The 24,954-nt window shown below is 44.3% G+C and overlaps 1 protein-coding gene across 1 annotated transcript in view; it reads left to right on the top strand.

The window, feature by feature from the left end:
- The window catches only part of kif26ba (kinesin family member 26Ba), a 79,709-nt gene that overhangs the window by 23,705 nt on the left and 31,050 nt on the right, over positions 1-24,954 (top strand). Inside the window, exons 3-5 of the mRNA XM_030782301.1 lie at positions 6,360-6,640; positions 6,734-6,989; positions 17,307-17,476. Coding sequence (XP_030638161.1) covers positions 6,360-6,640; positions 6,734-6,989; positions 17,307-17,476 — 707 coding nt within the window. The remainder of the gene's footprint in view (positions 1-6,359; positions 6,641-6,733; positions 6,990-17,306; positions 17,477-24,954) is intronic.

The raw sequence follows: 24,954 nt of genomic DNA, 5'->3' as shown, positions 1-24,954 counted from the left end.
GGTGTGAAATTTGCCAGATGTAGAGATTTTATCCCTTACCTCACACAAATACACTATCTGTCTGTTATAAGGAGATACTGGCACGGTCAGAGGTATAGTGTAAGAGAGCCAACAGCTGAAAGCTATCCCTAATACAACATACACAATCTCAGCTCTGTTACATGGTCAATAAAACTAATGACATCCAAACTCTAATCCAGAGGAGTGGCTAAACAGAGCTTTTTGAGGTTATGATGGGGCCAGAACATAAACCACTTTTGCGTATGCTTATATTCATTTCGAGAGTGATGATATTTGTTACACTGCGAGTACGTCTGGCCCCGTTTGCGCAATGTTTCCTGTTTTACTTTGGGCCTTCAATAACAGTGTTATTAAAATTGCTATTATGTCTTTTTTTTCCCCCTGCTCACACTAATCTTTTACCAAAGTGTTCAGTCCTTCTCCAGAAAGGAGGTAGTTTGGCACAGAACTCATCGTGTAATAACCAAGTTTTTTCACTGACTCTAACAATGTGTCAGTCATACTTTCAGTCAGTAAGCTCTTCCAAATGGAAATAATTAAGTACCAAAATTAGAATGTTTTCAGTTTTCGTCTTATTTTTTTTCGTCCTAGGTAGCATTTGAATAAAAACCTCTGGAACTTGTCAGGACAAGCTGTTATTCAGTTGCTGCTTTGTCATACATACCCTCTGACCCCCTTCCTCCGTATTCAGCCCAATGGGACACCCTGTGCAGTAGGCTGATAATTGATTCAGCTAAGGCAGCTGCATGGAGTATTAATAACCCGAGCGTTTTCATAACCGGCTCAATAATAGCCAACCATCCCCCTGGACTAATGGTAATAAAGACGGAATTGACTTTCGGTGGAAGGGGAGTACATGGCCGTTTCAGACACAGTTAGCTTTGTTTATTTACTTTGCTTGGAGAGCTGGTGAGCGTGTCCGAGGAGATTTGAAGCAACCTTGTATGCCAACTCTCCCCAATTAATGTTGAAGAACCGTCCTGTCCTCGACTCATTAACATACAAGAAACGAAACACGACGCAAACGGGGAGCAGAAATTACAAGGACATCTCTGGATATATTCCGCTTTCATTTAAGACAAACTGTGATATGATCAGCCTGCCGTTTGCAATTCATTCTCATCAGGGGGTTTTAAGCGCGGTTCCAAGCAGCAGGACTCCAGTCACTACAGGGGATCCAGAGAGGGTCTTTGCTCTTCCTTCTGATCCTCTTCGCTTCTGCCAACAAAATGGACCCCCACTCACTATTAACAGGCTTTGACTGCTCATCGGTCCATTCAGTATTCATCTGTTCATCTTTATGGCTACACAGTGCAGATTTACCCCACAAAAAACAGAACTTGTCCCACAGTCTAGATTTACCCCACAGAGAACAGGGAACAGGGGAATTGTTGGGGGGGGGGGGGGGTCACTGCATCGAGTTGTGAGGAGAACAGACCATATAGTTTTTGTTTTTGAATATGCATCATGTCGGAATTAGCCCTTTTTTCAGGCTACCACACACACACATAGAACTGATGCCTTTAAAGATTTGCTGCTCTTAAGAGATGTCTAGTTGGGTAGAAATCTACAGTCCATTTTAAAGATATAATAAATTTATAAACCACCCTCTATAAGTAGAGGAATGGAAATCAGCCCTTTTTATAATGGTAGAGGTTGAGAGTCCCACTGAAGTGTGAGGCTTTTTACTGGTGCATTTTATGAGTGTGGAGATTTACAGTGCCTTTCTGATGCTATAGCATGTTGTCTGACATTTGGGAGAGGTCAAATAACAAATAGCACCTTTTACTCAAGCTCATTTTTATAGCAATGCGAATTTGGCATCTTGTCCTATGTCGAAAAAGCAGCATGTTTGTCAGCATGAGACCACGGAGAAAAACTCAAGACATAATGGTCATTTTGGATAGCAGTTAATGCAAAAAATGAATGCAGGTGGTATTAGACCATACTAATTCAATACCAGTTCAGCTAAATGTATTTTAAATCTCATTCAGATTAGCTGTCTGAAACTGACTAGTGTGAGAAAGAGAGAGAGAGAGATGTACATAGCAGAAGAGTGAAGAGAGGCCAGTGAGATGTGGAAAAGAACTGAAACTCCCATGTACATGGGAAGTTCATCCCTAAACCATTAGAGGAATTGCCCATAATTGCCATCGTTTTCTACGTGTTAATCATTTCACTGAACTGAATAGCACTAATCCATTAGGAACACAAAAGGCAGTGCATTGCTTAAAGTACTGCAGTGCAACATTCAAAGCCGGTCTGTAAGTGACTAGTGTACACAGATATAATACTTTTCTCAGACGTTTAACAACCCTATTTACAGGCTCAGATGCTGCCTGCGTGAGGGAATGTGATTAATCAAAGATGTGTTTTAACAAATGAAACTTCTGCCAGCTGCACTATTATTTTTTTTTTATCCACGTACACACATGAAAAAAAAACAAGAAAAAAAAAAGAATGAACATTGCTTAATACTTCCCCAATATTTGCTTAAAATACTCATCTGAAACAGTTTTGTCAATGACTTTTCTCAAGATAAAACATATGACTGTTTCCTCGCAGAGGGAGGCATGTTATATTTGTAGTAATTGTCTGTAAATCTGAGACGAACAGCTTTGAACTGCAGCAGTAAAAGTTGTTTTGCATTAAAGAGGGATTTCTTGTCCTTTGTAGGGATAAGCTTTCAATAGGTTTGCTCGTGTTGGATCTTGAAAAACTCTCATTAAAGTGCTACAGCAGAGACCCCTTGACATTTCGGCTTGCCAACCAGAAAACGAGTTGTTAACAACACAACATGAATTAAAGCCATACACAACATCCAGCCTCCTTGTCCTGTACTAACCTTGAAAAGTTTTACTTCAGTTCTCTTTCAGCGTGGGCAAGGCTGTACCGTATGCATGTCTACCCACAATGTACATTCACATGGACGCAATGACTTAATTCGGTCAAAGACGACCAACATGTCCATATGTTGGGATGAGAGGCATGTCCGTAGCAACCAGTCACCAGATAGTGAGCGATTCTTTTCCTGTTTGGGTGAAGGGGGTAAGGGGAGGTGGATGGGAAAGAAGGGGCTGGTTTGTCACTCTGCTTACTGAGATATATTCCAGGACACCTGGCTCCCCAACGGTGCTGCTTTACAGAACAGACCGACTTCATGGGGGGTTTTTCTTTAAATATTTATATTGACGTTTCACTGCGGAGCCTGTCTCAGGGATAAATCCGACTCCACTTTTTTCTTTCTTTTTTTTTTTGAGTCAGTGGGAACATGCTATTTTTAATCTCATTTTTCCTTAATCACCCTGAGAGGTAAATTTCTAGGCATATGAAAGTTAATTGGAGAGGTTTTATTTTTAAATATGATGGATAAAGTGCTGTAGTTATTACAATTCCCTGACCAACAACCCACTCAACGTTCTACTGTCCATTTCTTATTGATTCCCATAGCGTAGAAATGAGAAAAAGTGATTCATTAAAAAGACATGACCAACACCTCTGTGACTAGAATAGAATCCATCAGTTTAACAGATCAATCTGGAGAAGCTAAAACACAAGAACAAGTTCGGGGAAAAAAAACTGATACGCCCAAACCAAAAAGCATTTCTGAGCATGTATTGTTGGTGGCACCGGGAGCGGAATCTCCATTCTGTCAAGCATGAGATATATGAAATGTCAACCCCCATAAACTCTGTCGCTGTGTCACCAGTGTGGCTTACCCATCACCACCTCACTTTCTGTCATAGTGTCACAGACAGCACTCAGCCATCACTCACACTCAGTCGCGACATGACAGAGAAGGTTCAGGTCACACACCTGCGTTCGCCCTTGGGTGTTACAGCGAAGGAGTTCAGCTTTGAAAAGCATCCACCCGGGCGGAGAAACCGGATGACGGGCGGAGCAGCCTCTCCGTCAGCCACAGTCAGGCCGCTAGCCCTTGCGACGGTCTCCCGGGGTCACAGCGTACAGTACGTCAGGTTGACGGGACGCAGAGGCAAGGTACACAAAGCTGCCCGTGTGAGGCAGGGCCAAGGACCTCTAGATTTACACCGACAGCCGGAATGCGTGGTTTTAATCAGAACAGACCTTCTCTCTCTCTGTTCCTCTTTCGCTCAAACTCTTCGTTCCAACAGCATGTAGGCCTGTACACAGGACCTTGATTATCCGGATTCTTGCCCCGTTTGCCGTCGGGAAGTTAGAGCAGAGAGTACGGGGTGTTGTAAGGACACAAAGGAGCACGGGACACTTTGTGTAATCTCACTCCAGCTGGATAGTCCTGACTCCGTGACCAATCACAATCCAGTGCTCAGCACCACCTGGCTCCTGATGTATCCAGGGCTTTCTACCTTTTTTCCCCCCCTTCAGAATGATACAATTATCTTTTTTTTTTTTTTTTTGGTAAATTTTGTACTAATGTCATTTTCCAATTAAGTCTCTCCTTCCTGTGTTTATTTAATGATTCAACGTGGAACAAGAGAAAGTTTGGAGGAATAAGTCCAAAATGGAATTTAGAAAAAAAGTACATATAATCACTTGATGCCCACGCACAGAGGTTGATTTCTTAGTTAACTCTCTGCAGTTCAGAGATTGTTTTGGCATCTCCTGACTTAAGGATTTTCTTTTGATTGCATTCATGCTAACTGGCAGGGTTTCTCTAAACAGATTGTAGCTATAGTTTAGTCTGCGCTTTGGACTGGCCATTGCTGATGTTTTGCCAAATGTTTGATGTGCTGTTTTGGTTGGTCGGAGAAATACCTTTTGATCATCAGTATGTCTCAACTGTCTATCCACCAGAAGAAAAAGATCTGAAAGAAAAATGTACACAAAAAGCTAAAAAAAAAAAAAAAAATCAAAACCACCCCCCCCCCCCCCCCCCCCCCCCCCCCAGGAAACCCAAACCCTCAGCCATGGTGCAATCAAACATTCAAATGCCGGTATTAGGTCCATCATAGTCAAGCAGCACCAACAGAATTCTTTCATGAAGAGCTCATTGACTTGTTTCTGTTGTAAACTATCAAACCTGCAATAGTTTAGGAGACCATACAGAGCCATTTGCCAGTTTTGTGTTTATTATACAGCGTGACATCAGGATTTCCTGTGTTGGGGAACATTCAGGAATGATTTGTCTCACAGGTTCTTCTCTGTAATGTGGAACAGGCTGACAGTCAGTTGTATCTCCCAGGGATGTGTGTGCGGATGAAGGCATAAGCCTCACACTGTCATTAGGTGTAGCGCTAAAGCCAGCGGAGGTACATCGGCAAAGCTCCATAGGTGCACTCTTTGATCCCTGGACTTAAGGTTCACCATTAGCCAAGACTGTTTGATATGTCTCACTACCCCTCTCTGTCCTGCAGATATCTGAACCCTGTCTCAGGTCTATAGCATCTCCGTGAAACAATGAAAATGATGGAAAGACCAGGTATATCTGATCATGATGTGTTAGTTAGAATAACCTAAACTACTACATAAGGTTGCTGTAGCTAAAACCAACATTGAACAAAATCTCATTCTGGAATAGATCTTGGTGAATTGAGACGCCCTACTACCTAAGTGGATCTTTCTACACGTTTTTTCTACATCTGCTGCACGGTGCTTTAATAGCATTTTTCATGACTTAATTAAGAGCTAGGCCACAGTTCATGAAATTCTTAACCGCAGAGTGGGATGATGCATGTAACCTTGATAATTGGCAATTTTGCATTAATGGGGAAATCAGAGACACTTCATTAAAAAATAAAGTGCCAGCCAAAACAAAGCAACATTGCATGCTGACATCGGTGGTAATTATCGAAAACTTTAATTAAGCAATCACTGCCTTTTTTCTTTTTTTTTTTCAGTGTCACAAATCAGATATGAACTTACCAACCGTTCCATACATATAAGATATATGCCTGTGTCATTCAGAAATGAGTCTAGATCTTTGGGCTTTCTTCATTTGAAGCATTTGCTTGAGAGGTTTACTCAAGAGATTCCTAATAAACAGAGAACGTGTTGCATCAGCAGTTAGTCCACGACACGTGACGTTTCATATTAGCGATAAACAGCTGTACATTTTCTTTTCTCTTGATGCATAAGAAAATCACATTTTAATACACAACCACCATATGACTAATTCATATTATGAGCACAAATATATTTGAGCCACAATCAAAAGCTATAACACTAAGAAGTGGTGTCAATTATTGACTATTATTGTTTAATGGAGCTATATCTATGCTTGACGCCTCACGAATGTTTCGCTGCCATGATATTTTACTGTTCAACGCTCTGTCCAGCCTTTGTCAGATTTTTGGGGGCAGGAATACTCAACTTTTTTTTCTTCTTTTTGCTGTACATAGGATCCTTCCTTCTCCCTCCTGCTTCACGACAAGCTCCAAGTACCCAACAGCACTCGGAAGGCCTGGAATGAGAGGGACAGCCGCTGTGATGTGTGCGCCACTCATCTGAACCAGCTGAAACAGGAGGCGGTGCACATGGTCCTCACGCTGGAGCAGTGTGACATGTCCCCCGGCTCGCCTCCATCCCTGGCCAGCCTGGTGGGCTCCCGCGGCGTTGTCCAGGGCCCAACGCGAGACTGGTCTCATCCGCCCGCCTCCTGCCACTCCTCAGGCTCCTCCACGTCTGCTCCAGTCCCAGCATCCAACTCCACCTCTGCCAATACCAGTACCACCACCACCACCACCAGCACCACCAGCAGCAGCACTGGCAGTAGCAGCGCCTACCACCCTGGCTATCCCAAACACGGGCCTAAGCCCAACAGCCTGGGTGTGAACGGTGGCTCGGAGAAGAAGAATGGTTCTCCCAGCCATGCAGGAAAGCCAAGTGCCCAAGCCCAGCCTCACCTGCCTGGCAGCCCCAACAACGGAAACAGCACCATCCTGAGCTCCGTGGCTCTGCAGGCACACCAGTACTTGGAGGGCAACTGGTCCATGCCCCGCGCCAATGGGGTCACACTTTACCCCTATCAGGTATGTCATCTTTGCCATCTTTGAAATGCTATGAGAATTATGACAATGCAAGAGAACTACTCAGTTAAGAGGCGAAAATAAGAGGCGATCGCTTTCCATCAGAGCCCTTTGAGTTTTGAATGAGCTTATCATTTGCAATAGTCCTTTACTCTTTTTGTCTTTCTAGAAGTGTCTCTTGGTTACTGGAACATTACGATCACATTACATTACAATGAATGTTGTAAGATGTTGTTCTGGTAGCTCTGACGTTTAAGTATGTATATATATTTTTTTTGCTGAAGCTAATGCATATTTTTAAAAGTGAAAAATGCTATGTGTAATATGATGTGAAGCTTGGATTTCTTTGTGACAACGTTGAAGGAAAAATTGGATTAGCTTTGTATGATCAGATAACATGCATTCTTTCAATGATGAGCTGGTAACACAAGTACCTCTTTAGGCAAGTACACATTGTTTTTCCATCCTGCAAGTTATGTTGTTTTCTGCATCAAATTCACGGAGTATTTGCAGTACAAGAGTCTTATTTATACAAAACAAACAGAATTTGCTCAGCAAATGAAGTTGTAAACAGAACACTTGAGCCTATGTCAATGACTGTCAGATAGGCAACCCCTTCAGCTGCATGAAATCTTAAAGAAACTGCAGCACTCAGGGAATCCAGAAGGTTCACAGTTGGGACCGAACACGTGCTCTATCCAACATCAAGATTTTAATTGAAGGGAACAAGATTTATTCATTTTTTAGTCTGTCATTTGGGTAATTGAAGAATTTACAGCAAATTTAATCGAGCTGCTCGAGGGTCTTCTTCAGCTTGACCAAACTACATTACACCCTGAGGCAAGTCACAACAAGTCAATTAGATTACCTCAGTGTTACCTACCTCTCCCGGAGACCCGGCACGACTGTTGCCAATGGCGGCCTTCCATTGGTGAAACAGTGGTCACCAGCAGTGAATTGGGGCAGGCTCAGGGTAGTAACGCGGTGGTGTTTGGCCGTTAAACCAGAACATTCTCTTGCCAATGCAATGAGGTGCCAGAAGTGAATAAAAAGGCTAAAGAATGAAAATGCATTAAGGCGACCAGTGGTAGAACTTCACTCTCAGTAGTGCATTAGCTGGGCGGTAATTCAAAGTGAGGTAATGAAGACTCCAGGGATGCCTTTTGTCCTCACAAGTCAGTGCTGATGTTTGCTTCACTGCTCGTACAAGGTCAGTCATTTGTCCTCTGTTCTATGTACCTCAGGGATGTCAGAGGAATACCCTTTTCACACATGATTTGCCAGCAGTGTAAAACTTTTCTGTTTTTTTCCCCCCTTTATCCTATATGGTGTGTGGTCTCTTTGAAGTAAAAAGATATTTTTAAATACTACTCACCATTCTAAAAAGGAAATTTAGAACGTTCACTTTCTTTCGCCTTAAGCGTTTTCACAATGCGCACTTTATGGTTCTTTCATTGAATTTAAAGAATAAAATCTTTAAGATTGCATTTAGATTACTGGAAGTAATGGAGAAAATTGTCCTTCAATTGAACTTGCTCCCCAAAGAAACACAGAGGGACATTTGTGGTCTTATCTTGGTAACCAGTTAGAATAACATCCCTGGTAATGGACAACCGCTTCCACATGGCATCTTGAAAGGAGGAAGTGAATGAATTAGCAAACTAAGAAGAAAAATTTGATTGACAAATTGTATCGATTGGTCAAAGGCACACAAAGCATTTCTAAAAGTCTACGCAGGTTACGCCAAGTTTGGTACGTGGATGTTCCTTAGCTCCTATCCCCCCAGCACTAACACTTTAAATGTGCTTATGTAGCTGTCTTATTAGTGTTTCCTCCAGCTATTACACACAGCAATGCACTAATGGTTTAACTTCATTATGTTGTTCACTGTTTCACACTGTAATGTAGACAGTGCTGCTGAAAGTCCTGCCTGAGACACGATTACTGGTAACAGAGTTTACAAATAGAGAGGGAGCACACAAATAAACACACACACCCACACATGCACACAAACGTGTGCACACATACACACAAACACACACACACATGCACACACACGTGTGCACACATACACACATACACACACACATATGCAGGGGCGCGCGCGCACACACACACACACACACACACACACACACACACACACACACACACACACACACACACATACACACACACACACACACACACACACACACACACACACATTGTCCTCAGGGCCTGTGAGTGATGTCTCTAGTGCTGTTGTGTCTAAATCGGGTTTCACAGTGAGAAAGTGATGCAAGTGCACCACTAACACATTTTAATTGGGAAAACAGTGGAAAGTGATCCAGAATAGAACTGCTCACATTGCAACACAGTGTGACTTTAACACTAATTACATTTCATGAGGGAGAGACTCATGGTGTTATATAAATCACCTAGTGTGTAACCTCGCACGCACACACACACACACACACACACACACACACACACACCTACGCACACACACACTCTCTCTCTCTCCCACACACACACACACACACTCACAGAGACAATGTGACAATGTGACATACAGAGGAGCTGTTAACCAGTGGAACAGTTCATTCTGTGTTGCTTCCATATGAACTCTTGAACTTGAGTTCATTTTCTCTTATGGTTATTATAATTACTTTTAGACAGTTTATAGTATAAAAACTCATTGTTACCTTAAACCCCTAAAATACTGTTTTTTTTTCACTTCTGCATCCATACATCAAGACTCTGGTCTACTGAAAAAGAGAATCAATGTTTCCTGCCTTCTACATAAAATAAAAATTTTGCATTCTCACAGTGGATGAGCATTGTCAGTTATTCAAAGGTCCAAGTAAATTTGATCTTGTTATGCTTTTGATTTAAACCTTGCCTGACATGCGTACCAAAAGTGTTTTTCATACTTGTCATTCACCTGCAGGCAACTTTATTGTTCTTTGTGCCAACGACGGCATTTGGTGAACAACGACCTTTTGTCTTGGATACACAGACTCTTGTATTATGTTGATGTGCTTTACATGTCTCCTGAAGGGAGAAAAAGAAATCAAATGCAGGTTGTGGTTTCAAGTCAAAACTTTCACACAATGAAAGCTTTATTCCAAGCTCAGCCTTGTGCGGTAATCATGAATAAATCATTTCGTGTTGTTCGCGTCAGGCTAACAACTAATTTCGCCGTAGAGTTTACTGCATTGAGAATATTTTATCATACGGAATATGAAGTTCAGAGACCTTCCAATCTCTCGGAATGAACACTGAAATTTGGAATTCTCCGTTACTTTTTGAGCAAAGTCAAGTAAAACAAGCAGCTCTTGTATTTAATTTGTGATGATGTGGTCTTTTAGAGAGGAAAAAAAAAAAAAAAGCAAATCTGGAGTTGTTGTTGCAGCCTTTATCATAGTTTTACTGACCAGCAAACACTGCAGGAGCTGAACAGGATGTTTTTAAGGTCCTGGTGTGGGGCACGCCCACCAGAACACTGAGATTGTATCTTCTTTCATATTTAGTCTCCATAGATTCCATCTCGCAGTTTCACCTACCTCTCAGATACTCTTTGGTCTTCTTCTTCTTCTTTTTTTCCTCCTTCTCTCCCTTATCGAGTGAACACTTTCTCCTCTCTCTTTCTGCTCTTCTCTCTCTCATAAAGTGATGCTCCCCCTATCTTCTTCAACATCTTGATGAATGTTGTTTACTTTGGCTCCGCTCTGCACCCCCCCCCCCTCTCTCCCGGCCTCCTCTCCTCCTTTCTGTGCTGTCCTGCCTGAGGGCTTGGTCTCAGAACACAGGAAACTGTCAAACGTTGCGACAGGGAGCTTCTCAGATAGTGACAATTATCCTCGGTCCAGGACCTCGTTGTAAAAACAGCGAAAATGCCACACACAGAGCTCTGATGTCACTTGCAGACTTTGCAATGTCTCTTTTAAAATACCAGAGGATAAGCTTTTCTTGTAAACCAGAATGGAGAAGAGGAACCTGCCCCCGTCAGCCCCAGAAACACCTCACTTTTGACAGGATTTTGCGTGGGTGCGCGTGTGTGTGTGTGTGTGTGTGTGTGTGACATGAAAGTTGATATTTTGACTGATAGACCCTGAGGGCAGATGGATCTCTGTGGAAAGTTGAGGTCAGGGAAAGGGGGTTGAAAGGGTAGGTTAAAGGTTAGGGTAAGATTATTTTCCATTTGCCCTTTGTTCATCTTTCGTCTCATAAAACATTAGCTTGTCCCACAAATGCTTGGAACCTCTAGCCATAGAAACGCTTTACAGCTATAATGAGACAGTACTGTAACTGTTACAAAACATGACTGTCCTCGTAAACCTCACAGATCCATGTTGTCATTTGCGCACACCACACGGGCTCATTGAAGATCTTTTAAAGTTTATGCTTTGGGCAGAACATGTGTGCGTGATCATTAGAGTCTTCTTTGCTCTGTCAATGGTCATTAAGGGAGAGATATTCAAAGGGTCTGTTTGTTTTAGAACTTATGCATAAACACAAAGGATGCAAATGACATTGGCTAGTTTTGTATAGCCGAGTTTAGCTGAAATAATGAAATTTACATGAGCGCACCCACAATGCATTGTAAATGTCTGATCCGTTCAGAGTTCCGCACCTGAACCGGCAGATGATTCGAGGGCTTTTCAGCACGATGTGCCTTTGTTTATACACAAACCTGAGCCCGAGCTGTGCTGTCAGCCCGCGGGCAATGTGGTTTTTCTCCTTCTTTTTCAAAAGTTCTCTCAGCAGGGACACAGTAATAATGAATGGAAGGAAGGATATGATGGAGGGATGGGACTGGATGAGTGGGCTACGCGTTTTTCAGAGGTGTGATTTTTTTAGGGGAAGGATTTACGCCAGGAAGCGTGTTCCCGTTTTAATTATGATGGATGATACTCTCTGAGCTGGTATACAAGAGGGTTGGTGGCAGAGTTGGGGGGAGAGAGAGAGAGGCAGACAGAGAGAGAGAGAAATCCTCACTCAGCGCTTAATTTTACATTTTTTCCCCCTTTCTCTTGTGGGTAATTCCGTATCATCAAGAGACTGCTATCTCAGAAACATTCTGGCCGTACTCATCCATCAGCCTGTTACCTGCCCAGTCCCGCTGGCAGCTCTGAAACCAAGCTGGATGCTTGGGGATGGAGAGGTAAAGTTGCTGTACAGATGCTTGAAATGAGATATCCATAAAATTACAAACAGAGGTATCGATCTCATAAACATGGGCTCGTTCCTGGCGATCCATCATCCAGAATGAAGTAGCTGTAATTGACCGTGGTGTACTCTAATATGTTTATATTAACCACAAGCACAACAGGCTACAGTTACCTCTCCATTATTTGTGATCTCTCTCCGGAAAATTTTCATGCACTGCAACCAGGGATTTGTGCTATTTGGCCTCTCAGATGGCTACTCTTGAAGCTAAACCCCCCCCCCCCCCCCCCCCCAAAAAAAAACAGATCCAAGCAGTTCTGCACATTTGTCTCCCTCCACTAGCTGAAAGTAGCTATGTAGACCTTGAACATGAAATAGTAAAGCCAAGACTTGAAATAGAGGGGAGGTTATGATTTAGTTTGCTCTGCACTACAGACAGATCGTAAAGCCACCGAATCAATAATCTATGTATTTCTTGGTTTTAGGTGGCGTATTCATAGCCGGACATTAGCTAGCAGTAAATAAAGGTGGCAGTGAAATGCGTGCACTGGGAATCAGCTCTCTTTGCGTGAGAGTTTTGGCTTTTTAATGCATCGCTTTTCCAGTCTTACTAAGTTGAAGCACTGGAACAATCATTACACTCTGCTGGCCAAGTGGCTCTAAGCCGACCAAAGCTAGCTCCCGGGGCATTTACCGTGCGTTTACTACGTTGGTTTATGCTCTCTTGAAATGGAAAATCTGAAATGAGATTTTTGGTCGTGAAGATCTTAATGGCTTTGGCAAGTGCCGGGACCACACAAAATGTATCTGAAAAATTCACAGATGGCTCTTGTATTAACATTTTAATGCAGTGTTAATGATGTATACTTTAGCCAAATGGTAAATTGAGATGGATAAATGAGGTCATTTCAATTATGTGCAATAGTATTTAGATGCGCCCCCCCCCAGCTCTTCCCCAACCGCAAACCCCCCCCCCCCCCCCCCCCCCCAAAAAAAACCCCAGAATGGATAGGTTTTTCTACTATCCATGAACAAGAGGGGGGGGGGGGGGTCCCACTCATTCCATCTTCCCCATTTAAAGACCTGGATTAAAAGCAGGCTCCTGTGTTGTCACCAGTTATCTCAGCATCTTTGAATAAGCCTTATCTGGGTAAGATTTTGATAAAGTCAAGACTTTTAATCTCTTTTTGAGAGAGGACCATCTGGCTGAGCTGGAGGTGTATGAAGGTCAAAGTCAAGGTGACTCCCTTAAGAGCAGGTGAACATCTGAAACCTGACTGACCCCTGTAATCAAGACAAACAATCGGACCTTTCTGTCACACCTGTTTAGAGAGGAGGGGAGAGGGAAGGGCATTGAAAGAGAAAGAGAGGGAGGGAGGGAGGGAGAGAGAGAGAGAGAGAGGGAGAGAGGGTTTAACGGAAAGGAAGACCTGGATGGAGAGAGAGAGAGTATCGAGGCAGGGAGGTAGAAGGGAGTTGGGAATAAGAGGGGGGAAGGAGAGATGAGGACGAGGGGTGGAAAGGTGGAGGGAAGGAGGGATTGAGGGATAGAGGAGGAGTGGCAGCAAGAGAGAAAGAGGGGCGCAATCTGTGCCATTGGCAGGAGACGGTATTTAATGCTCCCCTTCTCCTCATTCCTCCACAACAGATGGCAAACGAGCCACACGCTCCCCGATGATCTAATTGGCTCTGTGGCAAGAGTGGGCCTTTTTTTTTCTCTTTCCTTTTTTTTTTTTCCTCATAAAGCACAGCAAGAACGGCCTGTCATTATCATCATCATCACAAAAATAAACATTCACACACACACGCGTGGGGTTTTTCTCTGAACAGTTTTGTTTCCCAACATGGTTTTGTCCTAGTGTGGAACAATATATCAAGTCATCTTTAATTTCTTTCTGTAATTCTGACAGAGTAAAGGGGAAAACAAATAACATGACGATTCCCGTGGCTTTTAATGCTGTCTGACTATTTGACTGCTAGTCTAATGAACGTTTATGACAATGACAGCATAATTGAACCGCTGTTATTTTGGTGGATAACCAAATTCGTCATCACCATATAAGTTGCTTCTGGGAATTTCTTTTTTCTTTTTTCTTTTTTTTTTTGCGCCATCACAGGGTTGCCCACCTTCTGTAAGAGAAAAATATGGTTATGGCTTTTCTGTTGCTGCTGGTTAGATGTGATAAAATGCATACGGGGGCCCACTCCCTGTCGATTGGCATTCGGAATAGATCCCTCCTAGTTTACATCATCATCTTTAATGCAACCATCGTTTTGTCTGCCAAGCAGCATGTTGGGATAGTTATTTTCTCACAATAGAGACATTTCCCAAAGAGACAAGAAAAGAGAGAGCGAGAGAGAGAGAGAGAGAGAGAGAGAGAAGAGAGAAGAATTGGATGAAACTCTTTATTACATCTCCTCAGAGAACAAAAAAGAAGAAATGGAGATGGCTATTAGGCAAAAGGGGAGGGTGAGAAGTTAGAATGAGAACATAATCAAGATAAAGAGGTTGATGTAAGAAACATCAGACAGTGGTCAGGAAAGAGACACGTAAAAACATGTCCCTGAACTTGCCTTGCTGATTATCGGGAGTGTGCTTATTATCATTAAAATTGGTTACAGTTCAAAGAAGGCTGTTCACAGAACGAAAACGTGACGCTTGTTTTCCCGACAGGCTGAAGACGGAAACCCTTCCTTGTTTCAGCATCAGGAGATTATCAACTTTATTTCTGACCAAAGGGTTTTACGAGTTGTCACGCCAGCGATGTTTCATTTCACATGTTGTAGTCTGGGAGCCACTGCGTCATTTCGTGTGTAAAAATATATTGTCACTTTATTACCGGGCTGTAGGGATGGCTGCCCACGGTAATGTAATGCAGTCAGATGGAAATAGATCGAGACAACCCAACGCGTACCTGTCGACCATGCCCAGTCGGAACGTATTTTAAACCCGGCGGTGGATTTTACCGCCATACCCGCAACTAGACTTACATATAAGGCGGAAAACTACGAAGAGCTGTATTTGTTGGTTTCTCCCAGCCACTGATGGGATTCTGTTGGTGTTTGTTCGTATATGTGAGGTCTTAGAACGTTCCTTTCATTTTCCCGCTTTAACCCTTTTGTTTCAGACCTTTCAGGCCTTTCTCTCATCTCCAGCTCCCATGTGGAGCGGCGCTGTTGGTGTTTGGTTAGGAGAATGCTTCCAACAAGCGTGTAAATGTGTCTCCATGTGTGTCAAATTGGTCTCAGATGGCGTAGAGGTCTCTGGAGAGCGAGAAGAGCATTTCCCCCTGGAGCCTAAAGCTTGTGGATCTTGGTCACATCCTGAGAGGGCAGCAAGGCCTGATTGGCTTCCTCAAAACCCTGCTCACCCTCCCTGTGTGCTCTACATCTGCTGTCGGATACGGCCAGTGTTGGCGGGTAGCTGTCTATTATTAGGGCAGTTATGAATGCCCAGATTAAGGCAAAGTGGGCTGATTATTGTTTCTGAATGCTAGTCACACTTACCAGAAGGACTTCTGATGGTCGAGGATAGTAGACACGGTTCTCCACATTTAATATGCGGTATAATTGCAGAATGAAATGCACCACTTAAAGGGTCCCTAAAGTGAATATATTTCTTTTCAGCCATTTCCTGTGTTGGTATTGCTGCTTTAAGAAGTTTAAATAACCCATTTATATGACTTTGTGAATTACCTAAAATTTTCTCCAAAACTCTCATGAGAAGATTTAAATTTGGTCCCAGGGTGAAAGCAGTGCTTTAGTGAGTCTTTGTAATTTGTAGCCTTAAGTTTTACTCTCTCGTGTAAACTTTATTCTCAATCCTCATATTAGTGATTTAAATGGACGGGGGTGGGGGGTGGGGGCGGGGGGGGCGGGGGGATTCAAGTTCAAATTCATAAATGACACACACACACACACACACACACACAGATGCAGACACACATGCACACACTTAAACACACACACGTACACACGTACAGACACACACACAGACGGGTCTGTCTTCTCTCACAGCCGTCCCAGTTCTGTTGTCTTGCGCCTGGCCTACTCATCTGAAGCACTTTTAGTAGACACGGAGAGAGAGGGCTCCATCTAAACGCCGCTCGCTGGCTCTTCGTCCTCCGCAGGGACGCATGTCCTTATTTGGGCTAAACAGCAGTCACAGCGGTAGCGGCGGCAGCAGCAGCAGCAGCAACAACATGCTGTCTATTTACAGAGCGGGGGCAGGAGTAAGTGTTGAGATTATTTCTAAAGCTCCCCGAGAGTGTCTGGATTCATTCTTGTTTTAAAAAAGCCAGGCCGCAGTATCCCGTGCAGCCACCCCCCTACACCCCCACCCCCTCTCTTTCTTGCATTGCATTATCTGCGGTGTTTCTCGTGATTCACGTCCGCTCGGCTGCTTATCGGAGCCTTGGCAGAGCTGGCTCCACGTTAAGAGGCTTGCTCTGGGTGACCCGCTGCTCCAGTGTCTGACCCGGGACACCGGCCAAGGACTCTCGTACCCTCAGCATGGCTCTACATTTGTTCTCTGCGAGACTGATGTGTTTTTGCCTTGTTTGAGTTTTAATACTGACTGGGTTCTGTGTGTTACAAAAGACAAAGGCGCCTTACTTAGTACTTGAAGTCCTTCGTAACTGTAAAAGTCCATGTTAATTACGTCAGTGCATTGTAACTACTGTTTAAGTACCATTTAAGTATGAATTGTTATTTGCCTTATTAATCCCTTAACATGAATAGAAAGTATTTCAGTTACCGTGCATGTATAATTTAACATTGCATAGTTGTGCAAAGGTTACACTCTGTGACATGTGAAGGTATGATGTACACATGTCTGATTATATATACACGAATATGAGCTGGATCCAAAAGAGGCTCAGCCTTGCACTTGGTATTAGAAGAAAACTTTAATATTTGATCATTTATGAATTTTTGACACTGTTTTCTGATGCGTGAAATCGAAAACCGTAGACCACACCTGACTACACGGAACAGCGAATCTCAAAAGTCTTTTCACAAAGGCTCTTAATGAAACATTAATGAAATTGCATCATAACAGCTGGGTTCTCTGCAAGTTTTACATCATATTCAAGTTCCTCACCACAGTGTTTTTGAACCAAGTGTCTAGGTAACAACCCCCCCTGTCCTTGTCCCTCCTGCACACAGATATCCCAGATGGCGTCGGAGAGCAACAGAGAGGGGTTGACCGAAGCCGCGCTAAACCGCTACAACTCAGACCGACCTACGCCCTACAGCAGCCCTGCTCCGTCTTCAGCACCACCGGTCACCTCCGCACCCTCCAGTGGCACCTCTGCTGCCGCCTCGTTCTTTGCCAGGTAGGACACAAGGTCCCCAGGACAGTCCTAAAACCGTCTCCTAGTCATAATTCAAATTGACACTGCAGTCAAGACAAGCTAATGAACTTCTCACCACAGCTGGTGTACCAAAAAGCCGCTGCTGATTTTGACAGCACAGGTTCCTCTGGAGTGACATGGAAGATGTTTGTGATACGTAGGGTGATATGTAAAGTGATTGTCTATGAACTTCATTAAATATTCTGAGTCACAAACTCATCTGTTAGTGACATTTTAATTTCTTCTACAATTTTTCACTGGAACTCTGTATCTTTTTCCCATTTTCTTGGGACGCTTGAAACTTTGACTTTGCTTGAGGGAGCTTGTGATAATTGATTTGGCATTCACAGTGGAGCTTGACTAATTTAGTTCTATTTACTTTAACAATGAACTTTACCAAGGATTGGATGATATGAGATTTCCACTGCAACCACACTGAAATATGTTCATTCGAGATTCTGTTCACTGTTCTGACAATCTACATTACACAATATGGACTTTTTGGCACACCGTGATGGAAGGAGTCTTTTTTTTTCTTGTTCGGATTCATGGTGGTTATCAAAAAAACATGGTTCCCATATGCTGGCGGTTTAATAACACTGTCCATCAGGAAAATGAAGGCCAGGCTGTGGGACACAGACTCTCTCTTTCTCTCTCTCTCTCTCTCTCTCCCTCTCTCTCTCTCTCTCTCTCTCTCTCTCCCTCTCTCTCCAAGAACTCTCTGTGCTCCTTGTGGAATCCACTCTTACAGTGTCAAACGTTTTCAGCTGTGGTGTCGGTTCTAGTCTTTTCCATCCATTTTTCAATATGAGATCTTCATAACAAACCTGACAGTGGCTGCTTTCCTCCCTTAGCCTCTGGAAGATCATTCTATACATTATCTCCTACGGAGGTCCAAGCAGCACTCTTACAGCCCGTGTTTGTGTCTGTGTGTGTGTGTGTGTGTGTGTGTGTGTGTTTGTACCTCGCTGTTGAAATGGTGAAGAGGTCACTGTGCCATACAGAAGAACCGTGTGCCCTCCCCCCGTTCAAACCCCCTCCTCCTTTGGCACACTCATAGGCTAACCCTCTCTCCTTGCTCCCCTCATTGATCCTGGTGCCCTGTCCCTGTCACCCAGTGGGAGCGTGGGAGTGTAGTGGACCATAGATCATGGGAGTGTTATCTGAGTTGAGGAGAAACACAGCAGAAAGGCAGCAGCAGCAGCAGAAAAGATAGCGGGAGACGAATGGCTCATGTGAAAACTCCAGTGCCGCATATTCGTGAGAAGGTCTCGTAAATCAGACCTTTCTCTGGAGATGTATTTCACGATTTTATTTATAACAAAAGCTTGCAGCTGCTCCAGTGTGATCTCTTCATCTTCCCACACCGTTTTCCTCCTCCCTCTGGGACGTGCCCCTATTCTCAGAAATGTTCTATAGACTGAGGTACTCTACCACCCTAAGCTTAAAAGGCTCGGAGAACATATTGACTGAGTTTGGGTCAGATCCGCTCAATTATATTTCCGCCGGATATCTGACTCCTTGAGTCAAAGCGAGGGTCACTGTCAGAGTCCAAGCCATTTCATCCCCATCCAGTTGGAAGTGAACATCTGACTCTGCACTTCTCAGTCGAGGTGAAGTTCTCTAAGCCTCTAAAAAAGTGAACACTGTGTGACTGCACCGTGTTAATCCCCAAACTGGTCCGAACTTCCTCACTCGCTCCACGATCGTTACTTATCCGTTCCCAAAAGGACCGAAAACTTATGAAAACTCTGGATTTAGGTATAGACTTTGATCTTTCTAGGTCCATCTCTCTTTGCACTCAGTCATTTAGACCTGACAGAATTAAGCTTTGGTGAAGTCTGAGCTTTAAGAGAGAGTGAGAGATAGAGAGAGAGAGAGAGAGAGAGAGAGAGAGAGAGAGATTGACAGAGAGATAGGATGGACTTTTTTATAGAACAGTATTGTTGTCCAGACAGAAATGGACTGTCATATTGAGTAGTGAAGAGTTCAGACAGTCCCAGACAAGTCTCTCGAGAGGATATTAAATCACCTCTATTATCTTTAAAAGATGATTGGAGATGACGGTTAGGCTCCTCTGTCCAATTACATTGCTGTCAAGAACAATTGGAACATAATTTATCTCTTCCTAAAGTTCTACAGAAGACTTTTCTCATGTCAAAAAGTATTTTGTTTTCACCGTTACAGGAAAATAGACTCTTACAGTGTACTAGAATAATATAGACGATACGTGTTTTTCACAGTTCCTTTGCAAGTGCGAAGCCCTCTGTTTTCACGTCCCCCCTTTGCCCACTATGGTCTGTCTATAAGCAGTCTTCTGCGACTGTATGACAGCATGCACTAAACATTTATAGTGGAAGCCATTTGCCAATGTGTCTCTTTCTCAGCTGTTTTCTTTAGCGATACTCTCTGCTTACCATGGGCGATAAACACGTTTGATGAATGACACTAAGGTCTCTCATTAAGACCGAACACACATATTTCCTTTACATTTGCTCTGAGTGAAAAGAAGGAGGGTCTTTCTGTAAATGTACAGCACAGAAATTGTAAATATTTCCATAATGCCTAGATAGCAGTGAGATTAACTGCACCAGTAGATAATTTAGGGGACAACTGCACCTACCCTTCCTGGTGATCACCAAGACAATGGGTGGTTCTAGTCAAGCGTGAAGTCCCAGTGAGCGAAAGCACAGCACAGCACAGCACGGCGCAGCACATAATTTCTCCAACAGAAATCTCACCAGGCTCACTTACTCCAGGGGATCGTGGCGATTCTAGATTTTTCCATGTGTTAGCCTCACCCTGTATTTTACCCACGTGAAGCCCCAGAGAAAGGTCAGAGCGAGTGAGAAGATTTGTGATTTAGGATCTCCATGGCCTTGTTTGATAAACGGCGTCAGCCATCGTCTGGAGGAGGAGGAGGAGGAGGAGGAGGAGGAGGAGAGAAAGCTTTAAAAATCTGAAGGGACTGTGAGTAAGGGACAACGTGCCCTCTTCTATGTAGCGTGTAACACCTGGCTCACATTTTTCCACTCGTCTTTTTTTTTCTTTCTTTTTTTTAGGCCGGACAGGGCCTTCCTTTCCTCCCTGTCTTTCCATCCCCACTTTTGTCATACCCCCCCTCCCCCCAAAAACCTGGAAATTTACCAGCCCCCCCCTTGCCGCCTTTGAAAGAGCCGTGTGTTTTATGGTCCAGGTGTCATGACACGAGCAAACATCCGGATGTGTTCGGTTAAAGATGCTTCAGAGATGTCAAGGTGGCTGCCTGGGTTTCTGAAGCCTGCAATTTACATTCCCTTCTTTCTACTCTCCCTTCCATTTTTTTTCTTTCTTTCTTTTTTTTTTTTTTACCTCTGGGACGTCTGACAAGCCCACTGTACATACCTTCAAGAAGACAGATGAGCCACAAAGCTTTCAAAAACGAGGATTAATGAACGATCCAAGACAGTATTTATACGTGACTCTCATATATATGGTGCTTCTGTGTCTCTCTGCCTATGTGTGTGTATGTGTGTGTGTGTGCGTGTGTGTGTGTGTGTGTGTTGAAACCTTCATTCACGACCCATACAGGATCCTCTCTGAAAGATGATTGTTCAGAAAGGTATAACAATAAGAAACACACTGGCAAACAGATGTTCCAAAGTTTACACCCAAACCTTGTTTCACCCCCTCTCTTGCCCTTGCTTTAAGTCTCAGCACTCTGTCCCGCTTGCTCTCTGTGTGAATTCCTGGGATGCTTTTAGGAAGCAAAGCGCTTGACAGACACTGTCGTCGCCCTTGCTTGGTAAACTCGTGGGGGGTGGGGGGGTGGGGTGGGGTGACTGCTGCTTCACCCCGGCCTTTGTGTCCGGGTCGCCGTCTCATCCAATGCTTCGACCAAGGACACACCGACAGACCTCGCTTCAGCACGGCCATATGGAGACCAGACCCTGCAAAACGCTCTCTGCGCTCACTCCTGGTCCCTCTCTGACCATGTTATTGTAATGAAAAGCCTTTCAGTGCTGTGGTTTCTTATCTAAAACAAAGCTTTGGCTACGTCTGGTGTGTGTTACTGTCACCCATCTCCCTGCGTCTGCTTATCTGTCTCTTTACTGCGATTACTTCATCTTAAATTTGACCACAGAAAATATTTTAGTATGACGTGTTTACATTGCAGAGCTTTGTTTTGTTTTTGTTTTGATTTTTTTAAATATTTTATCAAAAAAAGAAGATGGGGGGGGGGGGGGGGGGGGGGGGGGGGGGGGGATTATCCTAAAACCTCAAACAAGATGAGACGATAAGTCAGATTTTTACCCTTTGCCACTGCATGGGAGGTCCTTGTCCTTCACTGAGGACTAGACCTGTTTCGAACTCTACAGGAGCGTGGTCAGGTGGTCGGTCCCAGGTGTGTTGGCATGGTGACAGTTCTATACAGCAGGCGAGTTGACAACCCAACCATGGCTCAATTCCTACACCCTCCCTCCTTCTCCCCCTCCTCCACTTCTATGTAGCAGGCCTCCCCAGGGTGCTGTGGCTTGCAGATGTAGGATTATTTGTTCCCTGGTTGGTTAGGTAAGCACAATGGAAGGGTCGTCCGTGCTGCACCCACCTGCCAGCATCCCGTACCTCCCCCTCTCGTCCCTGGACCTGCTGGTTCTGCATTGCTTTACACTCCCCTCCCAGAAGTCATTAGTCTGAGGGTATGCCACCAGATATGCCTGGGGAGACGTGACGTGTGTGTGTGTTTATGTGTGTGTGTGTTTATGTCTTTTGGGAGGCAGAGGGAGGAAAGGGAGTGGAATGGAGGTGAAGTAGTGCAAGAAGGAGCAGAAGGGAGGGAAGGTGACAAAAATATGCAGAAAGCTTGTGTAAGATGTCAAATCTCCCCAAAATTTGTTTTCTGTTACTGAGGCGAGAATAGCTTTAGATGTAATGTTTAGAAGGAAAACAAAGCGGTGTTTTTCTCCAACTGTTTGGTTTCTTTCTGGGGTTTTTTTTTTTTTTTTTGCTTTTCCTTCTGCCATATCAGGAGATCTTCCCTGGGGTGTGGTGGACTTAATCAGTACCAGACTTTGCTTTTTCTCACTGTTTCCCTTTTTCATCTGTTCTCTCTCATCCCTCGTTCTCCCAGATGGTATGTTCGTGAGTGTGAGTCTGTGTTTTTGTGTGTGTGTGTGTGTGTGTGTGTTCGTGTGTTTTTGCGTGCATGTGTGTGTGTGGGGGTGAGTCACTTTATATATATATACGTGTGTGTGTGTGTGTGTGTGTACTCTATGGAGATGATGAGCTCAATCATGCATGGCCTCTTGTCTGTATGTGTGTACGTGCACTACATGCAGTTCCAGTCATTACACCCAGGTTCTCTTCTCTCCACAAACACTGCAGAATCCCTGCAAAATCCCCCATCCCCACAACCTTCCATTCACCCCCATTTACACCGCCCATGCCCACTAAAACCAGCCTCTCACCCCCAATAGCTTTCACACCAAAACTGACCCTTATACCACTGTACGACTCCTCCACCCTCTCCTGCTCTGTTACGCCTCCCTGTGCATACGCCGACCCCCCTCTGCTCCCGAAATGATCGATTGCGTCAACTAACGGCCAGGACGACCGTGCGAGAGGGAGAGCGAGAGCTTTCATTAGAGCCATTCTGCCTCAGAATATGTCATTGCCAAAAGAGCAAAGCTAGATTTATTCCACAAATATTTCTCCCCCGGGGGAAGCAGGCCAGCCTGGTGAGTCTCTGAAGGCATTTTACTCCATGGAAGACTGGGGTGTCTCTGAGGGAAGAGAAAAAAAAAGGGGGGGTGGGGAGGGTGAGTTGGTGACAAAAATCTTTTCTGTCCCAAATGAGTACGTTCCTGCTGAAAAGGAAAATGTGAGGGGTTTTTTTTTTCCTTTTTCTATGACAGTGTTGTCTATTCTATCACTTTATTTATTTCAGTGGGGATAAGAAGACAGAGCGGTTGATGGTTTTTTTTTTGTTCCATTTGTTGTGTTATTCTGTCCTCAGGAGTCCTCTACCAGTAATACACACACACACACACACAAACACACAGCACCAAGCAAACAATGGTCGACTGCCATGTCTGTAACCTGTCCCAATGTCATTTGTCTCCTTTAAAACTCATTATCTACGTGTTTGACACAGAGCCATGTGGTGGAGAAAGAGCCGTCCAAAAACACACCGGGAATAACAGCCATTCATTATGCGGCTATCTGACGCTCCAAATGATGTTCTCAGAGGCTGCTTTCCAAATTGAGATGATGCGCTCTGAAGATGACATTACAGTGGGACTGAAGCGGCAAAGCATAACTAACCCCCCCACCCCCCCCAAACCATCCAGAGTTTGACAGGCAGAGGTCAATTCAAATTCAGGGCAATTAACTCATGAACGTATCCATTTAACGTTAAGGGGGGAAAATGGGCGGTGCTGACTTCAGGGGTGTCACTAAAGCCGTGACAAGTGGGATTCCTGACCCCGCGGTGATTCCTTTCGCTACATTATGGATGGGAGCGAGAACGAGCTCTCCCCATTCAAGGACCTTGATTGAAATTTAGCCCTTGACTGGCAGCTCAAATGGGTGTGAAAACAAAGTGTCAGCTGGATTGTGCGTTCCTCGTGTCAGGGTTGCTTGTGCGTCTGGCTTTTGTGGTGCATGGAAAAAGGCTTTTGGGATGGAGAGCTTTTCATCACGGTGCAGGATATGTCACAGAACATCAGTATTAGCTGATTAAGGCACTGTGGTTTGAGCCTGATGAAACACACACACACACACACACACACACACACACACAGGACTCTTAAGACCTTCTCCTCTTGGTGAGTTATGTGGAAAATCGAAACAGCCACCTCTGAGGTCAATGATCTAACAATGAGGGAAGCTTGTTCCCAAGGCACAATTATTCTGATGTTAATCATAGTAATTACATGCTGTATCATCTTTCAGGAGAATTAAGTAGTGGTCTTCGTGTTAGGGGGAAAGCCCGAACAGAAGGAACAAAGCGTTCGGCTTGGTCACCCTTCCTGGTGCGGAATCAGGTGATCTCCATGGCGACACAGCGAGGGTTCCGTCCATGGGTCACCGAACGCGAGCCGTGCGACCCCCTCCCATATGCTGTGTTAATTGAATGTCAATGGTACGAGAATTTGACAGGGCGGTAGCCTCTGACTCTCTTATTCCCTGTTGCCGTGGAGTCGGACCAGAGAACCAATCAGCGTTTAGGACGCATGGGCTACATACAGGCCCTCTCTCTCCTGCGGTGTGGGCGGTCTGCGGGCTGCACACTGTATTTCACATATGGTCTAATAAGACCACGTTGTCCAATTACGACTGGCTCATTGTTATTTCCTCGTCTCTTCTCCGCGCAGCCAGAGCAGATGTCTTCGGAGAGGGTCTGCGTTATAATGAGACGAGCTCAGCGAGTGGACCCTCAGCAGTGCTTTGGCAAATGGGATCACTACATATCACCCCCT

The sequence above is a fragment of the Chanos chanos genome, chromosome 1 (genome assembly GCF_902362185.1).
Source record: "Chanos chanos chromosome 1, fChaCha1.1, whole genome shotgun sequence".
NCBI classification, from domain to species: domain Eukaryota; kingdom Metazoa; phylum Chordata; class Actinopteri; order Gonorynchiformes; family Chanidae; genus Chanos; species Chanos chanos.
This window is presented reverse-complemented; position numbering and strand designations above follow the sequence as displayed.